The sequence below is a fragment of the Pelophylax lessonae genome (assembly GCF_965119305.1).
Source record: "Pelophylax lessonae genome assembly, chromosome: 11".
NCBI lineage: Eukaryota > Metazoa > Chordata > Amphibia > Anura > Ranidae > Pelophylax > Pelophylax lessonae.
The window spans coordinates 50759682-50777535 of record NC_138778.1 but is presented as its reverse complement, the minus strand read 5'-3'; the positions used below and the strand labels follow the sequence as shown (position 1 = coordinate 50777535).

Genomic DNA, 17854 nt, shown 5'->3' with positions numbered 1-17854 from the left:
TGTGTGCTAAGCTAGGACTCATATCTCTGAAGAGATTGTTGCATTTTAGTGCCCAATTGCTTGGTCTACGCTACATGCCAATCTGTATGCAATTACACTGTGTGTTGGCAGATTGCATGCAGATTGTAAACCAGAGATCTGCGTGTGTGTGGTGTCCCAGCAGACCAGTCTGCGGACAAACTGTTGGGTGGTGGCAGGCTATCGTTTGTGGTGTGTGGGGACAGTGGGAAGAGTGATTAACACAGGGGTTCTAGCTTGTAGGATAGCTGGAGGAATCCTAGTAGTGTGTGATAATTGCTAGACTGCTCCCTAACCCTCACAGTGCACCAGATTGTATGTAAGATTTGTATCTGCCTGTGTGTGGTCAGCCAGCTGGATTGGAGTGGAGTCTCCCTCTAGTGGTGACCAAAGGCAGTGCGGGCTGCGAAAGTGTCACAGCCAGTCTTATTACTCAGTAGGAATTTCCCTTATACTCCCCAGTCACAAAACCACGTCTCGGTTAGCTAGTCGCTGTGGCGAATCGTGACACCTATTAAAGTGCTGAATTAAATATAGATATACATTAAGGTAAAGCATATAAAATATGGCTAGTAAAATAAATAGTGCAAAACATATATCAATAATCCTATATATATATATATATATATATATATATATATATATATATATATATATATATATATATATTATATATATATATATATATATATATATAGCTCATAAGTGGAAAAATATATATGTAAACAATAAAGTTCTAAAAATCAATAGACAATCACTGGGTGTTAAAAATGTCCGTGATCATAAAATAAAATGTCCGTGATCATAAAAGAAAAAGTGGATCCCAATTACCAGTGCTCATATCGTTTATAACAATCCGTGAAATATAATTAGTCTGATTGATCTGCCGAATAGCCCGTTTCACCGACGTGGACTTCGGAGGGGCCAAGTCCACGTCAGTGAAATGGCTATTCGGCAGTGAGAGGAACGCTGAGATAGACAGTGAGCAGCTGACCGGGACCATCTGTCACTGCATCACTTTGTCTGGCTAGTCTGGTGTGCTTGAAGCACCTGACATATGGAGTGAAATCTATTTTTAATAAATACTTGCTTTTATACAAACCATATTTGCACTATGGACATAGGTTTCTTTCCTATGCATGAGAGCTGTTGAGTCCAACACAAACAGGCTGGGAGCCAGCAAATTGGAGGAGAGAACCCATCTACAGGGATCTGTTGAGGCTTTGACCAAGCTTAGTTGGGAAGTCTCATTCCTTAAGGTGAGAACCCACCCAGTGGGGGGGGGTCACAAGAGTGGAGGTGGCATGTTATATACACCGTCAGATCAATTATATTTCACAGATTGTTATAAACAATATGAGCACCGGTGATTGGGATCCACTTTTTTTTTATGATCACGGACATTTCATTTTATGATCACAAACATTTTTAACACATCATGTTGATTATTTATTTTTAGCGCTTTATTGTTTACACATATATTTTTCCACTTATGAGCTGAAAATAAAGGATTATTGATATATGTTATGCACTATTTATTTTACTAGCCGCATTCTATATGCTATACCTTAATGTATATCTATATTTAATTCAGCACTTTAATAGGAATCATCATTTTTTACTTATGGGACATATTTATGTAATGATTCATGTTTTTTAGAAGAGCGTTATCTCTTAATATTCTAGTTAGGACATCACGGATATAGACACACTGATCCATATACCATTAAAAACAAGTCAGCAATCACAGTTTCCATATTTCCATTCTCCTAAAATTTTACCTTCTGGCTTGCCCATGCAAAGAAAAGCAAAAGGTTATTTTCATTGTAGCCACACCAGCAGTTTATTGTTCACCTTTCATTTGCACCCATGCCACTCAGTTCAACAGTCAAGAACAGAGAGATTTAGCCTTATGTAAGCTCCAAGTTGAGACTTGGAGCTTACACGGAGCTAAATTTGGAAATGGGAGTTGTGACTTGAAGCCTTTTAAAGAGCCGAGGAGTCTTCCTTCTGTCCCCGCATTATGACGCAAGGTTCCTCAGCAACAAATCACCAAGCACCAGTTCTGTCCATTGGAACGAAAACTGGTGAGCCACATGCCCCTATACACAAATGTCAAAGCAGATGTGCATGTGCTGCTGGTGGGGCCACTATTATAAACTTGTAATTTTAGTCTGCATTGACAAAGCATATATTCCCTTTAATGAATAAAGTAAGGTTTCTATGAGAGAAATTATACATTAAAGACATTTGCAAAATACCTTGCTTGCTTGGAGATGGTCTTATATCACTGAGCACCTTTAAGGCACATATGCAAAATTCCAAGGACTCCAACTCAAACTTCTCTCCTGATTTTCATTATGTTCTGTCCAAGATCTAGAGTACCACTTACCTCTCCTGTGTCAGAGTCCTTTGTATGAGCCACCTCTAGTACCCTGTCCACCTCCACATAGTCTGGATTAAACATATCTTCATCTGGCTAAGGGAGAAAAATTAAGATATCAGCCATCTCTGAATTCCAAAATAGGTTAGGCGGGGGGAAAGCATTGTTAAATGCAAATGTAGCTGCTTTTAAATATATATTTTTTTCTCTGTTCATTATGTTTATAACTAAAACACGTATCTTTGCCAGCTAATGATTATGAAACACTGCAGCATGTTAATATTTTGTATTTTCTAGCTAATATGTGAAGCTCTAGTTTAATGCCTGTATATTAGAAAAAAAAAATGTCTACAGAAGTCAATAGAGCAAACTGAAATTTACACAGACTGAGCCAGAGAAATAACTCCTCCCTCCCAACCCCTCTGTGTTTAACCACTTAAGCCCCGAAAGATTTTACCCCCTTCCTGACCAGGGGGTATTTTGCGATTCGGCAGTGCGTGACTTTAACGGACAATTGCGCGGTCGTGCGACGCTGTACCTAAATGAATTTGACGTCCTTTTTTCCCACAAACAGAGCTTTCTTTTGGTGGTATTTGATCACCTGTGCGATTTTTTGATCATGCGCTATAAACAAAAAAAGTGTGACAATTTTGCAAAAATAACAATATTTGTCACAATTTTTTTATATGAAATTCCCCCCCCCAAAAAAAATGTAAAAATCTAAATTTTTTAACATTTTCGGCCAATTTTTTTATGCTACATGTTTGGTAAAAAAAAAAAAAAAAAATCGCAAAAAGCGTATTTTGATTGGTTTGCACAAAAGTTATCGCGTTTACTAACAAAGGGACATATTTTTGTTGTTTTTTTTTAACGCGCAATGGCGGCGATCTGCAATTTTTTTTGCGGTACTGCGACATTGCGGTGGACAGATCGGACCCTTGACTGACATTTTTGACACTTTTGGGGTTACCACTGACATTTCTACAGTAATCAGTGCTATAAATATGCACTGTTACTGTAATGAACAGTAATGAACTGGCAATGAAGGGCTTAACTTTATTTGAGAGGGAGGGGCTGTGTGTGTCCCTAGGGGCGTGATTCTAACTGTGATTGGCTGTGGCTTGAGGTGTAGGAACAATGATCAATGGTCCTACATAGTAGAACCGTATGATCATTGTTTCTACACAGGGGAGAATGACAGGCGGCTTGTTTACACTAGCCGCCTGCCTTTCTCCCTCTCCCCCGGCGATCGCCGAGTGACCGGCGGACATCGGGTCCGCCGGTCACACGCGTGGCAGTGGGGGGGCCCGTGACCGCGCAGGAGCGCGCCTCCGGCGGCATGCGCTCGCTCCCCAGAGCCTCACAGGCTAGCGACATAGACCTACGTCGCTCTGCCTGTGAGGGGCAGACTGCCGCAGTAAATATACTGTGCGCAGTCGGCAAGTGGTTAAACATGGTCAGATAAATATCCAATCAGAGAGGGAGTCTGAAGGCAAACCGCTCATAATGTTCTCAATCTTTATCATATCGGGTCATGGGTGTACTCAGATAAAATAAAACCATGTAAAAAGATATGTTTTAAAATATACAAAACTAATAAAAAAAATGTAAAGAAAACTGATCAAAAACCATTAAATTGGCCCCCAACAGCTAGTGTAAAAGACAAAATAAAGTGAAAAAACACATTAGGCAGACCTCAGTAAATATATGTTTCATCTGAGCTTGTTTGTTACGAAAGCGCTTGATTTTCTGCTGGATCCTTGGATCTTTCTCGAGATCTTCAAGAGTTGCCCATTTACAGTGAAGATATGAGCTATGGGAAACAAGAAATAACTGTTAGAAATAAACAAGAAATAACACATCAACAAAATAGTTTTTATGCTTTTCCCTGCTCGGGTCACCCCCCACAGGTCCTTTTTGCAGCTATAAACTTTTTTATGACAAACATGTTATAGTTACCTGCTGTATGCAATGATTCTGCACAGAGCAGCCCCAATCCTGCTCTTCTAGGGTCCCCACTGGTGCTTCTGGCTCCACCTCTACCACTTCGTATGGGGACACTTGTGCAGGCTTAATCACAAGCTGTACTGCCCTTGTCTATAGACAGTGTGGCTCGGCACTGCCTACCTGCCCTCCACAGGATTTAATTGACAGCAGAAGGAGCCAATGGCTCCCGCTGCCATCAATCCACCCTAGGAGGTGAGAGACAGCAAAGAGAGCCGCTGTTTTCGGGCACAATGCTGGATCGAAATCATGGCTCAGATAAATATAAAGGGGGGGGGGGGGGGGTCCTGAGGCAAAAAAGGTTTTTTTAATTGAATGTAGAGAACACATCGAGGTAAACATCTTAAGGCTCCATGTACACGGGACGCTGGAAATGGCCGTTTAGGAGCAGTTGGGCGTTTTTTTCAGAAGCCCCTGAACCCATCTATATTTTATCTTATCTGTCCATGTACACCAGGTCGTTTACAGTCATTTGCAGGCAGTTGCGTTCAGGGACTTTTTTTAGAACGCAATTATTTGCGTTCGAACGTGTGTTTCCCGGCGTTTCAAACGCACAAACGCGTTTAGCGTTCGCGTTTTTCCATTTTAAAGGGGAATAATTTTTTTGACCTCTAGGAACGGTTCTAAATGCAAACGCCCCTAAACGCCCGCTAAACGCGGGTACAAACGCGACTGAATGGACGTTTCAAACGTCCTAAAAATTCCAGCATTCAAAGGGACTTTTAACAACGTCCCGTGTACATGGAGCCTTAGTCTTTAGAACCACTTTAACCACTTCTGAATCTGCCCCCTTAATGACCAGGCCATTTTTTGCGATTTGGCACTGCGTTACTTTAATGGACTATTGCGCGGTTGTGCGACGCTGTACATAAACGATGTTCTTTTTTTCCCACAAATAGAGCTTTCTTTTGGTGGTATTTCATCATCTGTGCAATTTTTATTGCGCTATAAACAAAAAAAAAAACAAGAAAAGGAGCAACAATTCTGAAAAAACAAAAAAAAAAAAACATTTTTCACATTCTGCTATATAACATTCCCCAAAAAATTAAAAAATCTAATTTTTTCATCCTTTTAGGCCAATTTGTATTCTGCTACATATTTTTGGTAAAAAAAAATTCCCAATAAGCGTATTTTGATTGGTTTGCGCAAAAGTTATTGCGTCCTCAAACTAGGGGAAAGATTTAGGTAATTTTTATTTATTTACTAGTAATGGTGGAAATCTGCGATTTTTAGCGTGACTGCGAAATTGCGGCAGACAGATCGGACAACTAACTGACATTTTTGACACTTTTGGGGGGACCAGTGACACTACTACAGTAAATCAGTGCTAACAATATGCACTGTTACTGTAATATTGACACTGGCAGGGAATTGGATAACCCAGGGGTGATCAAACGGTTAGGTGTGAAACTAGGGCAGTGTTTTCTAACTGTATGGGGGAGGGACTTGTGAAATTTACATAAAGACCTGTGATTCTAAATAGGAGGATCACAGGCGCTCTGTGTTCATTTCAGGGAGAACAACGGTCTGCTGTGTTTACAACAGCAGACCAATGTTCTCTCTCAGTGGGAAGCGATCGAAAGTGCCTGGCGGAAATCGCAGCCATTGGCCCAATGGATCAGCATCTCGTGGTACTGGTGCTAGAGTGCACCAGTCTATGAAGACAATTTATCCAAAGAGACACTAACACTTAGTTTGAAAATCTGCCGCCTCTGCTGCATATATCAGAGCTGTCTCTCCGTTCACCGACAGTTGCCAAGCCCCTCCCCTATGCGCGTGACGGCACCAGGACTCCATGCCTTCCTCAGGGGGATAAATTGTCTGCATAGACTGATGCACTCTAGCACCAGTATCACGTGAGTGAATTTTTAACTTTTGTAATAAAAAACCCGTTTTATACGTTATTGCACTATGGCTCTACTTTATTTTGTCCCCCACATGGATGGTTGATTAATTAACGGCCCATCGGAAACTTATCCCTCTCTGGGCGATTACCATTGAGGAGTGAATGGTGGAAATCCAGGAGAGCATCACATAAATCCAAGAGCAATTATTCACACCATGAGGTAAGCACATACCCTTATGGGGAGTTACTAAAAGGAGGAACGTCCATAATTGCTCATCTACATTCCTAGAACGGCTCATCACTAACCGGAGTATTAATCTAATAAGGTTGATTAATCACCACCACAGACTCTACATAGAACTGTGAACTTGCACATTGCAACAGTGTTTCTACATTCAAAAAGGCACAGTCTTTGCAACATTGTTTAAATCACTATAGTGGATACACTTGTTTATTATTCAAGGGCTTATGACACATATTTTTTTTTTTCAGCAAGTGGCATTTGGTTTTATTGTTGGTTTATAACTATCACTGATTCTTAATTAAGCACATTCAGGAATTTGTTTGCACTTATATGGTTCACATCACATTGATTATACACTATTCACAAATGCAGAAGTAATTTTATTTATTTATTAGTAACGGGTTATTTATAATTATTTTTTTTGTTATAATTATTTTGATTTTCAGCACGTATAATTTTATGTGCAGCACTTTAACAAAACATTTGATTATTAGTACCTACTTAAAGAGGAAGTAAACCCTCCTCTGCAATCTTTGCCTATAGGCAAGATAAGGCTTACCTATAGGTACAGTAAACAGGGCTCAAAATTTCAAATCCTGGGCTACTAGCCAGGCCTTAAGAGTTACTTGCCACCAGTTGCCCTTACCCTGGCCTGACCCTAATTCCGCCCCTAAACACACCCTCATAAATTATATTTTATTTAGATTATACATAGTACAGGAGACAGCCAGAGAGACAGCAGACATGGTACAGGAGAGGGTCATAGACTGGAGAGATGGCACAGCAGACAGAGACTGGAGAGATGGCACAGGAGACAGACTGGAGAGATGGCACAGGAGACAGACTGGAGAGATGGCACAGGAGACAGAGACTGGAGAGATGGCACAGGAGACAGACTGGAGAGATGGCACAGGAGACAGAGACTGGAGAGATGGCACAGGAGACAGAGACTGGAGAGATGGCACAGGAGACAGAGACTGGAGAGATGACACAGGAGACAGAGACTGGAGAGATGGCACAGGAGACAGAGACTGGAGAGATGGCACAGGAGACAGAGACTGGAGAGATGGCACAGGAGACAGAGACTGGAGAGATGGCACAGGAGACAGAGACTGGAGAGATGGCACAGGAGACAGAGACTGGAGAGATGGCACAGGAGACAGAGACTGGAGAGATGGCACAGCAGACAGAGACTGGAGAGATGGCACAGCAGACAGAGACTGGAGAGATGGCACAGCAGACAGAGACTGGAGAGATGGCACAGCAGACAGAGACTGGAGAGATGGCACAGCAGACAGAGACTGGAGAGATGGCACAGCAGACAGAGACTGGAGAGATGGCACAGCAGACAGAGACTGGAGAGATGGCACAGCAGACAGAGACTGGAGAGATGGCACAGCAGACAGAGACTGGAGAGATGGCACAGCAGACAGAGACTGGAGAGATGGCACAGGAGACAGAGACTGGAGAGATGGCACAGGAGACAGAGACTGGAGAGATGGCACAGGAGACAGAGACTGGAGAGATGGCACAGGAGACAGAGACTGGAGAGATGGCACAGGAGACAGAGACTGGAGAGATGGCACAGGAGACAGAGACTGGAGAGATGGCACAGGAGACAGAGACTGGAGAGATGGCACAGGAGACAGAGACTGGAGAGATGGCACAGGAGACAGACTGGAGAGATGGCACAGGAGACAGAGACTGGAGAGATGGCACAGGAGACAGAGACTGGAGAGATGGCACAGGAGACAGTCAGAGACTGCAGAGATGGTGCAGGTACTGTGGAGATGGATGCTTTCCCCCCCCCCCTTCCCTCCCCCTCCTCTGTGTGCAGGCATGGCCAGACCCAGACTCCTCTGTTTACTTTCCCCCCTCCCCGACCCTTACTCCCTCGTCCCTGCACAAACTTCTACCTAGAAGGCTGTTACCTTGAAGTCTTACTTGCTGCCAACTCTTCTTCCTCCTCCTCGCTGCCCTGGGACACGCATCTTTTTTGCCGCCTCAAGTCCAGAATGTCAGTGAGCAGAGAATCCATGGGGCTGTGCTGGAAACTTCATTTCCCAGCGTGCAGCGCGGCTCACAGCCCTCCATAGAGATGACTAGGGAGGCAGATCCTGCGGCTTGTCTAAAGCCGAGCAGAACCGCCCGCCACCCTAGCCGAGCCGAGCGGACCGGCAACCACCTGAGCCAAGCTGCAACACTCGCATTCAAATAAATTCCACTCGCCAAATGCGACCAGGCGAGTGGAAATTTTGAGGGCTGCAGTAAATATCTCCTAAACATGTACCGTTTAGGAGATATTTACCTTACATGCAGCCAGTGACATCACTGGCGCATGTGCTCTGAAGGAATGGCCGCTGGTGCCGTTCCTTCAGAAGCCCGTGCCGTGACCGTCAACTCCCGTGCGCGTAGGAGTGACGTCACCGCGGCTCCGGCCAATCAGATGGCCAGATGCCGCGATCCCGGAAGACGGGCGACTGAACATGTCGCCCCTTAACAGAGGTAAGCGGGCGGCACGGCGGGAGCTCGTTCTAAGGTAAGCATTTCATAATGAGCTAGTATGCGATGCATACTAGCTCATTATGTGTTTCTCTTTCAGATTGAAAAAAAATAAAAAATTTGGGTTTACAACCTCTTTAAAGGGAAGGGATCAGTGCCTGTAGCAATTAAAAACCATCATAGCTGATCACGGGATTTGCTTATGTTATGCTTTTTAAAGTTTGGTGCACTCTAAGCACCAGAAAAATGCGAGTGTTTTTATATTTAGTGTTTAATAAACTGGTTGTTTTAGAAGATAAAGCACTAGGTCCAGCTTTCTCTATTTATTATTTGGGTGTATGGAGATAATGTAAGAGAAGGTGGTTTCCAAACTCAAGATTGCCACCAAAGGAGTGAAATAGCATAAAACAGATGCCCGTTGGTTGGTCTTATCCCCCAGTTGAGGGCACATCGGATGAGGAGATTATCACTAATGTATGTGGATGATTGGAGCACATAGTGATGAAGAATAATTAAGGAAACTGTTGTTTGGATATGTGAACACAAGCCTGCTTTTTATGAAAGATTGAGCATATGCAAGCAAATTCATACCAAAAGACACTTTATGGACTGATGCATTGTTTGTTTTGTGAATGTTATATATGGTTTGATATGATATGCTGAATCTGAAAATTGCTATGCAAACAGACAAGTGTAAATGCAGCCTAAGGTTCTATACATAATTTTTAGTTTGGAAAACAGTCTGCCCAGTAATTATTAACTATACATTCAAAATTCCACAAGTTAACTGAAGTGAGCATGCGTATGCATTCATTTCTGACTTACAAATTTCTATACTTGACATAAAATTCCTCCACTTCCATTGGCAATCCTCCAGGTATGATCTGTAAGACAAAGAAAAGAGTGCAATTAGGTAATGAGGGCAATTTTTCTGTTCATGTAAAGCCACACATTGGATTTTATCTTGATGGCCTCCATGCATCAAAATTAATCTGAAGGTGAACCCAAGCAAAAAAGATAAATACAGGTCTGAAAATCATATACTTTATGTAATTTGTTTTAACTGTCAAACACGCAGAATTGACAAAACGGCTTTAATACCATCACCATCTACTAAAGTATATTTCTTTTTAACTAAGGTGGACCCCAATGATGGCCATAGCTTCATCTGCAATGTTAGCAATTTAAAGTAGAACCGCAAACAAACTGTTAAATACAAAGATGAAATACATATATGAAAACAGTTCCAAAGGGTTTGTAATTCTGTTTAGCAAATTTTATGATCTAGACCAGCCTTTTTCAACCAGAGTGCCCAGGCAATCGTAGGTGCCTTCAGGTTTCTTCAGGGGTGCCTTGGCAAAATGCCTAAAAATTCCCAGCACAGCAATTCCCCGCTGACACAGCAACGCTAAAAGACCAGGGCCAACACTTTAATGAAGAACCGAGGAGCGGAGGTTAGAACAAAGGGTAATGCCACAAACTGATAGTGCTCCTTTCTCACAGTGAATGAGAGGAAATGCTAATGCCAGTGTAAATAGGAATGTGCAGGTAGGCATCTTTGATGTCTAAAGAAGCCAGGGAACCCCCTTGACGCAGGGATGCCACCACCATCCGAAAGGGCTTCATCCTGAATTATTGCACCCGCACAAAACGGCTCAGGGCCTTGAGGTCCAGAATCAGACGAACTTGCCCTCCTTCCTGGGAACCATGAAAGTGTATGAATAAAACCCCCGAAAACTTTCCGACACTGGAACAACAAGTCCTGCCCTGCCCACAACAGAGCTTGCAGCCGATCCAGGGGCAGGTGCACATTGGAAGGAAAAAAAAAAAACCTTTCTGGAGGACAAGAAACGGAATTCCATCTTGGAACCGGATACAATCACCTCGTGGACCCACTGGTCGCTGACCTGGGAGTTCCACGGCCCTGTAACCAGCAAAGACGCCGCCCCCAAACCCCCCCCCCCATTGAATTTGTAGCCTGGTTATCACTTTATATGGCCATTTGGTACATAAGCATCTCGTGAAGCAGAAAAAACAAGACTACACAAGAACATGAAAACAAGTAAGCAACGGAACACTGATGGAACTCACATCTTTTTGAGCAACCCTTGAAGATAAGATCTTTTCTATTATATTGGCATCGTCTTCAGGAGGCTCCTAAAATAATGCAAAATGCCAGAGAAAATTAATAAACAAAATAAACAAATTCTTAAAATGAAACTAAAGGCAAGAAATAATCGTCTAAGCTCCAATCGTCAGACACCTGCAAGGTTCCTTGCAGGCATTCTTTTTCCAGGTGCTGGTTTTGGCCATCTTGATTAGTCACTGCGGGATGATATCACTCCTGTACTTGCATGGGAGTCATTCATCCCAGCAGACTGGCACTGTGCCGGAATTGTAAATGGAGCGCAGCTCCGTGTACATTTTGCAGAGAGAGGATTGCGGACAGACAGGTAGGTTTATTTTATTGCAGAAGAGACATAGCATTTGTCTTCTGCAATAAAGAGCCTGCCTGTTAACCATTCTTTGTTGTTTGCCCGCATTTCTGCTTTGACAGAATACCTCTGCTATTTTCTTTAATGGAAATTATTATGCAATTTCAGTACACATTCATTTCATGTAATACTGCAGAGTTTACCGAAAATAGTTCAGATTTCATTTTCACAATTTAAAATGAAAACTCTACTTTTGCTAAAAACCTAATGTAAAAATTCCTACACAAACCACTGAAAAACAAACCGTCTTTGCATTTCAATCTGCAGCTGATGTGATTTTCTCAATTGGTTATTAAATTCAAATGCTTCCTCCTATTAATACAGTATCCTGAAGCAATTCTCTTCATTGTGTATAGAACTTAAGTAGAATATTGAAATATATCACCAAATATATGGAGACCTAACCATCACCACCTACGTGGGTTAAATTCCAAAACCCTAGGCTGCAATACAGAATTGGCTTTCATTTTTCTGGGAAATCTTTTCACAAAATTTTGGAGTGAGTCTGTAGAAATGATCATCAGTTTAGACAAATGATCATTTATGAGGTCAGGTATTGATGTTTGAGGATCTGGCTAGCAACTGGCATTCCAATTCATCCCACAAAATGTCTAGTAGGGTGGAGGTAGATCTCTGTGCGGGCATTTGAGTTTATGAACACCAAACTCAACAAACTATGCCTATATGCAGGGCAGCCATCAGAAATTTTGGGGCCCCTTACACAGCTTTAGACCTGGGCCCCTCCGGGCCTGACAATCAAAATTCCCCAGGGCCATCTCGCCACTCCGCCCACTAGCCATCCCACCGAGCCCTTCAGTGCACCCACTTTTGTTTGAACATTCTTACATCTTAATATATGGAAATTAATCGCTTCCAGCAAAGAGACATCTCCATATATTCAGCAAAGAGACAGCTCAATCCTGCAAAAAGAAATTCCAATCGACCAAAGAGACAGCCCAATCCAGTAAGAGACATCTCTTTGGCTGCATCAGCTTACTCTGCGGCCATCCTGCTTTAGCAATTGCTAGTTACTACAGCAGTAACAACTCAATCTCGTTGGTTGGGCCTGTTCGGCCAGGCCCCTCGGGACGCCTGGGCCCCCTACATGTGATGGCTGTCCTGCCTATATGGAATTGGTTTTATGCATAGGGGCACAATCATGCTGAATAAGAAAAAGAATCCGAATGGTTTAAAACCGTTCCCTGCACTGGAAACATCTGAACTTGATAACCTGGAAGCATATCTACGTACTTTTGTTATAGATTGTAGATGTGACAGACAGGTGTTCAAACAATTTTGAAAATATATTTTCTGGCTGTTTTAATGGCTGCACTGATCAAATGTCACATTTCTGGCACTCCATGAAAAAAAGAAGTTTCATTTTTGGGAACATACTCAAAGGCTCGAAGTCACCTAAACGGAGACAGAAACTGCCGCATGAAGAAAGCAGATTCTCCTGTTTAGCAATTACACTGAGAAAAGATACTTTAAGTATCTTTGAGCTATGAACACATGCTTGAAAGGAATTTTATTTTTTTTAAACTAGATTTTACTGCCACTTTAACTCTACCAAACTATAAAGGTATAGAACACGTTGGACTCCCATTAATGAATAAATATACGATCTAAAGTTCTCACCTCAGCCTGCCATGCCAGTGTGGATGCAGACAATGCAGAGGCTCTCCCAGCTCCCAACACAGCGATAGTTTCCCCATCATCATCTACCACTTTAAAATCAAGATCTTCATTGTATTTTCGTCGTTTCACCTGTCGCCCAGACCTCCGTTTCTGTAAAGGGAAAAGAATAAGTTGAAACTGAAAACAATAAGATAGATACAGTCAGTGCAATACTATTAATAAAAATAAGTCAATTATGTGGTGCACAGCCAAGCACTGCGCAGTGATTTCACAACACAAATACTATATTCAAAATATTCAAAAAGCGTAAAATATATATTATATATACACACATACATATAGATAGATAGATAGATAGATAGATAGATAGATAGATAGATAGATAGATAGATAGATAGATAGATAGATAGATAGATACATATCTATCTATCTCCAGCTGCTTCCCGGTAGTAAATTAATAAGTGACATAATATAACAATTAGTTCTTTATTAAAACACCCCGCAATAAGATACACCTACAGAATGACATTGAGAAAGCCCAATCACGGGGCACAACGTGTCTAGGCGGGAGGAGCAGAGCCTGTGAGGTTACGCCAGAATCGCGCCGCATGTAGTGATGAGTCGGTTGGAGATATTGTTTTTAGCGCTTTGATTCTGTAAGTGTATTTTATTGCGGGGTGTTTTAACCACTTAAAGCGGAGTTCCAGCCATTCACTCACCTGTCCAACGGTCCAGCGATGCGGCCGCCCGAAGCCTCGATCCTCTCCCTCGGCGCCGGCATCACTGCTGTGGGCACCCGGCTGTGACAGTTTGCGGCTTCACAGCCGGGTACCCACTGCGCATGCGCGAGTTGCGCTGCATGCCGTGATTGGCTGGCAATCTTCTGGGACCTTTGACGTGTCCCAGAAGATTGCAGGGAGGGAGGGGGAGAGGAGAACTTCCGCTCAGGGCGCTGCGGCGCTACGAGGCGGAAGTGGGAGCGGGTACCTGTCAAAACTAGGTACCCCCCCCCCAAAAAAAAATGACATGCCAAATGTGGCATGTCAGGGGGTCAGGACTCCCTAAAGCTGAAGTTCCACTTTTGGGTGGAACTCCGCTTTAAGGACCGGGCCTATTTCTGACACTTGTTGTTTACAAGCTAAAATAAGTTTTTTTTTTTTTTTTTTACTAGAAAACTAATTAGAACCCCCAAAAATTATATATATTTTTTTTTAGCAGAGACCCTAGAGAATAAAATGGAGATCTTTGCAATATTTTTTATCACACCGTATTTGCGCAGCAGTCCTCCAAACGCAATTTTTTTGGAAAAAATTCACTTTTGAATTACAAAAATAGGAAAACAGTTAGCCCAATTTTTTTGTATAATGCAAAAGATAATGTTACGGAGAGTAAATAGATACCCAACATGTCATGCTTCAAAATTGCGCACGCTCGTGGAATGGCGACAAACATTGGTACTTAAAAATCCCCATAGGCAACACTTTAAAAATTTCGACAGGTTACCCGCTTAGAGTTACAGAGGTCTAGGGCTCAAATTATTGCTCTCGCTCTAACGATCGCAGTGATACCTCACATGTGTGGTTTGAACACCGTTTACATGTGTGGGCGGGACTTTGTTTGCTCTCGCTTCTGCGCGCGAGCTAACGGGGGACAGGGCGCTTTCATTTTTTTTTCCCTATTTTATGTATTATTTTTAAAAAGCTTTTTTTAATTTTTTTTTTATCATTTATATTCCTATTACAAGGAATGTAAACATCCCTTGAAATAGAAATAAGTATGACAGGACCTCTATATTGTGAGATGTGGGGTCAAAAAGACAATAAAACAAGAAAAAAAAAAAATGCTGAAAAAAAATAATTGTCTTTTTAAACCGGTTCCTAGGAGACAACGATTGACGTCGCTCCGGTTCTCCAAGACCATAGAGTCGAGTGGGGGCCATCTTGCCCTCACTAGACTTCCTGTCTGAGGTGCGCGGACCAGATTGTTTTCCCTGCTGCCGGCGGGTCCAGTAAGCGTGGAAAACGACCGGGACGCGGCGGGAGGGGCACCTCTTCTGCTGCACCAGAAGGGTGATCCCTTGGCGAATTCGCCGCTGGGACCACCCTTATCTGAAAGAGGACCGCCTGCCGTTTAAAAAAATACAGAGGTTATTGGGATTGGGAGTGATGCTCAATTTGTCTCTTCAGAATTCCCCTTAGGTGTTTGATTGTGTTCAGATCAGGAGACATACCTGGCCACTAAATCACTTTCACCCTCTTCTTCAGAAATGCAACAGTGGCCTTAGACGTGTGTTTTGGATCATTGTCATGTTGGAAAAGTGCACGACAACCACGAGCACGGAGTGATGGTAGCATCTTCCTATATAATATAGAGCAGTACATCTGTGAATTCATGATACCATCAATGAAATGCAGCTCAGCAACACTTATGCAGCCCCACAGAAGGACACTGCCATGTTTCACTGTAAGCACCATGCATTTTTCTTTGTACTCCTCCCCTTTGCAATGCTGTACAGTTTTGAAGCCATCAGTTCCAAAATATCTTGGTCTCATCACTCCAAAGTACAGAGTCCCTGTAGTCTTTTTCAGCATGAGCCCTGGCAAATTCTAGGTGATCTTTTATGTGCATGGGCTTTAGGAGAGGCTTCTTTCCTGGACGACACGCATGCATGCCATTCCTCTGTAGTGTACGCAGTTTTGTGTCACCGGAAACAATCACCCAAGTTTGGCTTTCTACTTCTTTAGCTAACTGCAGTGAACTTGCATGGCGATTTTCTTCAACTCTTCTCAACAGAAGACGCTCCTGTCTAGGTGTCAACTTCCATGGGCGACCTGGACATCTCTGTAGGATGGATGCAGTTCCATCTTTGTTAAATTTTTGTATCACTTTTGCTCCAGTATTCTGACTGATAAGTAAAGCTTTGCTGATCTTTTTGTAGCCTTCACCATTCTTGTGTAAATAAATTATTTTCTTTCTCAGGCCTTCTCTTCCATGTGGTGCCATTGCTGATAGAATGAAATAGAAAGGGTTTTTTTTTTGTTAACCACTTTAGCCCCGGAAGGTTTACTCCCCTTCATGGCCAGGCCATTTGTTTCCGATACGGCACTGCGTTACTTTACCTGACAATTGCTCAGTTGTGCAACACTGTACCCAATTTATGTCCTTTTTCCCCCCACAAATCGAGCTTTCTTCTGGTGGTATTTCAGCACCTCTGCAGTTTTTATTTTTGTTGCATTATAAACACAACACAATTTAAAAAAAAAAAAATAAAAAAATATATATATATTTATTACTTTCTGCTATAAAACATATCGAATAATTAAAAAAAAAAAAAATCGAATTTCTTCATCAATTTAGGCCAATATGTATTCTGTATATTATATCTCTACATATTTTTGGTTAAATAAAATCCCAATAGGCGTATATTGATTGGTAGTTATTGCATCTACAACCTTTGGAACAGATTTATGGAATTAATTTATTTTTTTTACTAGTAATGGCGGCGATCAGCGATTTTTAGCAGGACTGCGACATTTCGGCGTACAAATCTGATATTGACACCTTTAAAAATGGACTGTTACTGTACTGACATTGGCAGGGAAGGGGTTAACATCAGGGGCGATAAAAGGGTTAAATGTGCTTCCTAGGGAGTGCTTGCTTTGTCAAGGGGTGCTTTGACTGGGGGAAGACAGACATCCATGTTTCTGCTTAGCAGAAACACAAGATCTCCATCTTTCCCTCTCCCAGAACTCCATTCTGGCTCCAACGATCGCTGGCGAACATCAGGTTCCCTGGACCCACTGATTGGCTCTCGTTGTGCTCAATCACAGTGGTAGCTGGTCGCTGGCAGCGCGCGTGCTCCAGATTCAGTGCACAAAAGGACGTACAGGTACGTCATTTTCCGCAGGAGGGCCTCCCTGCCACAGTAGATCTGCGTGGGGTGGTCCATAAGCGTTTAAGTAAAGTCCTTTTATATTCAACTGTCTGCTGGACACCTGTTTAAGGAATAATTCCCCTGTAGTTGAATTCTTGTTAATTAGGATTCTGTTGTCTAAAATTTAGCTTTGCTTCTAAGACTTTTATTGGGGTGTATTCATTTTTGCAACATGGTCTAGAATGAAAGAAAAGAAAAGGTTTTCAGATAAATCGGTTAGGGTGTACTGAATTATGCTGAGCACTGTATGTATATATTTATATTTTCTTTTGAGACTTTGGACTGTTTATATGTTATTAATTTACGTGTTGTGCTACGCTGATTTTTTAAAATATAGTTCTAAAAATTGACATATTACACTGAAAAACTGCATTTCCATATCATGTGCATGTGGGAAGCATACAAATCTGGAGCCATTCTTTACCCAATTGAGGACTAGCATGTTACACCCCTATTTCGTGTCCAAGCCGTTTTTTTGGCAAAATGATAGTTTGATCGCCAATCACCATTCAACACTGTACCCAAATTAAGTTTACATAATGTGTGAAAGTGAATGCTGGCTGCAAACCACAGCCATTGTTTTACACTGTGTGATGCTGTGATTGGTCACCAAAATCAACTGGTTCTGTGTGCCTTCTATTTGTGAACTGCACTGTCCAATAGAAAGTTGAATTCTTAGTAGAGAGTGTTCATGCACACACTAGGGAGCTCAGAAGAACGCTTTGAAAGAAATGGTGTTTTAAAACAACCCGCCCCAGTAGTGCACCATTCAACCATTTATGTAGAACGG

At 42.2% G+C, this 17854-nt stretch overlaps 1 protein-coding gene across 1 annotated transcript in view; it reads right to left on the bottom strand.

The window, feature by feature from the left end:
• Positions 1-17854, bottom strand: part of CHD6 (chromodomain helicase DNA binding protein 6) — a 239720-nt gene that overhangs the window by 124135 nt on the left and 97731 nt on the right. Inside the window, exons 5-9 of the mRNA XM_082271900.1 lie at positions 13131-13280; positions 11089-11154; positions 9823-9881; positions 4097-4214; positions 2411-2497 (exon numbers count right to left, since the gene is read on the bottom strand). Coding sequence (XP_082128026.1) covers positions 2411-2497; positions 4097-4214; positions 9823-9881; positions 11089-11154; positions 13131-13280 — 480 coding nt within the window. The remainder of the gene's footprint in view (positions 1-2410; positions 2498-4096; positions 4215-9822; positions 9882-11088; positions 11155-13130; positions 13281-17854) is intronic.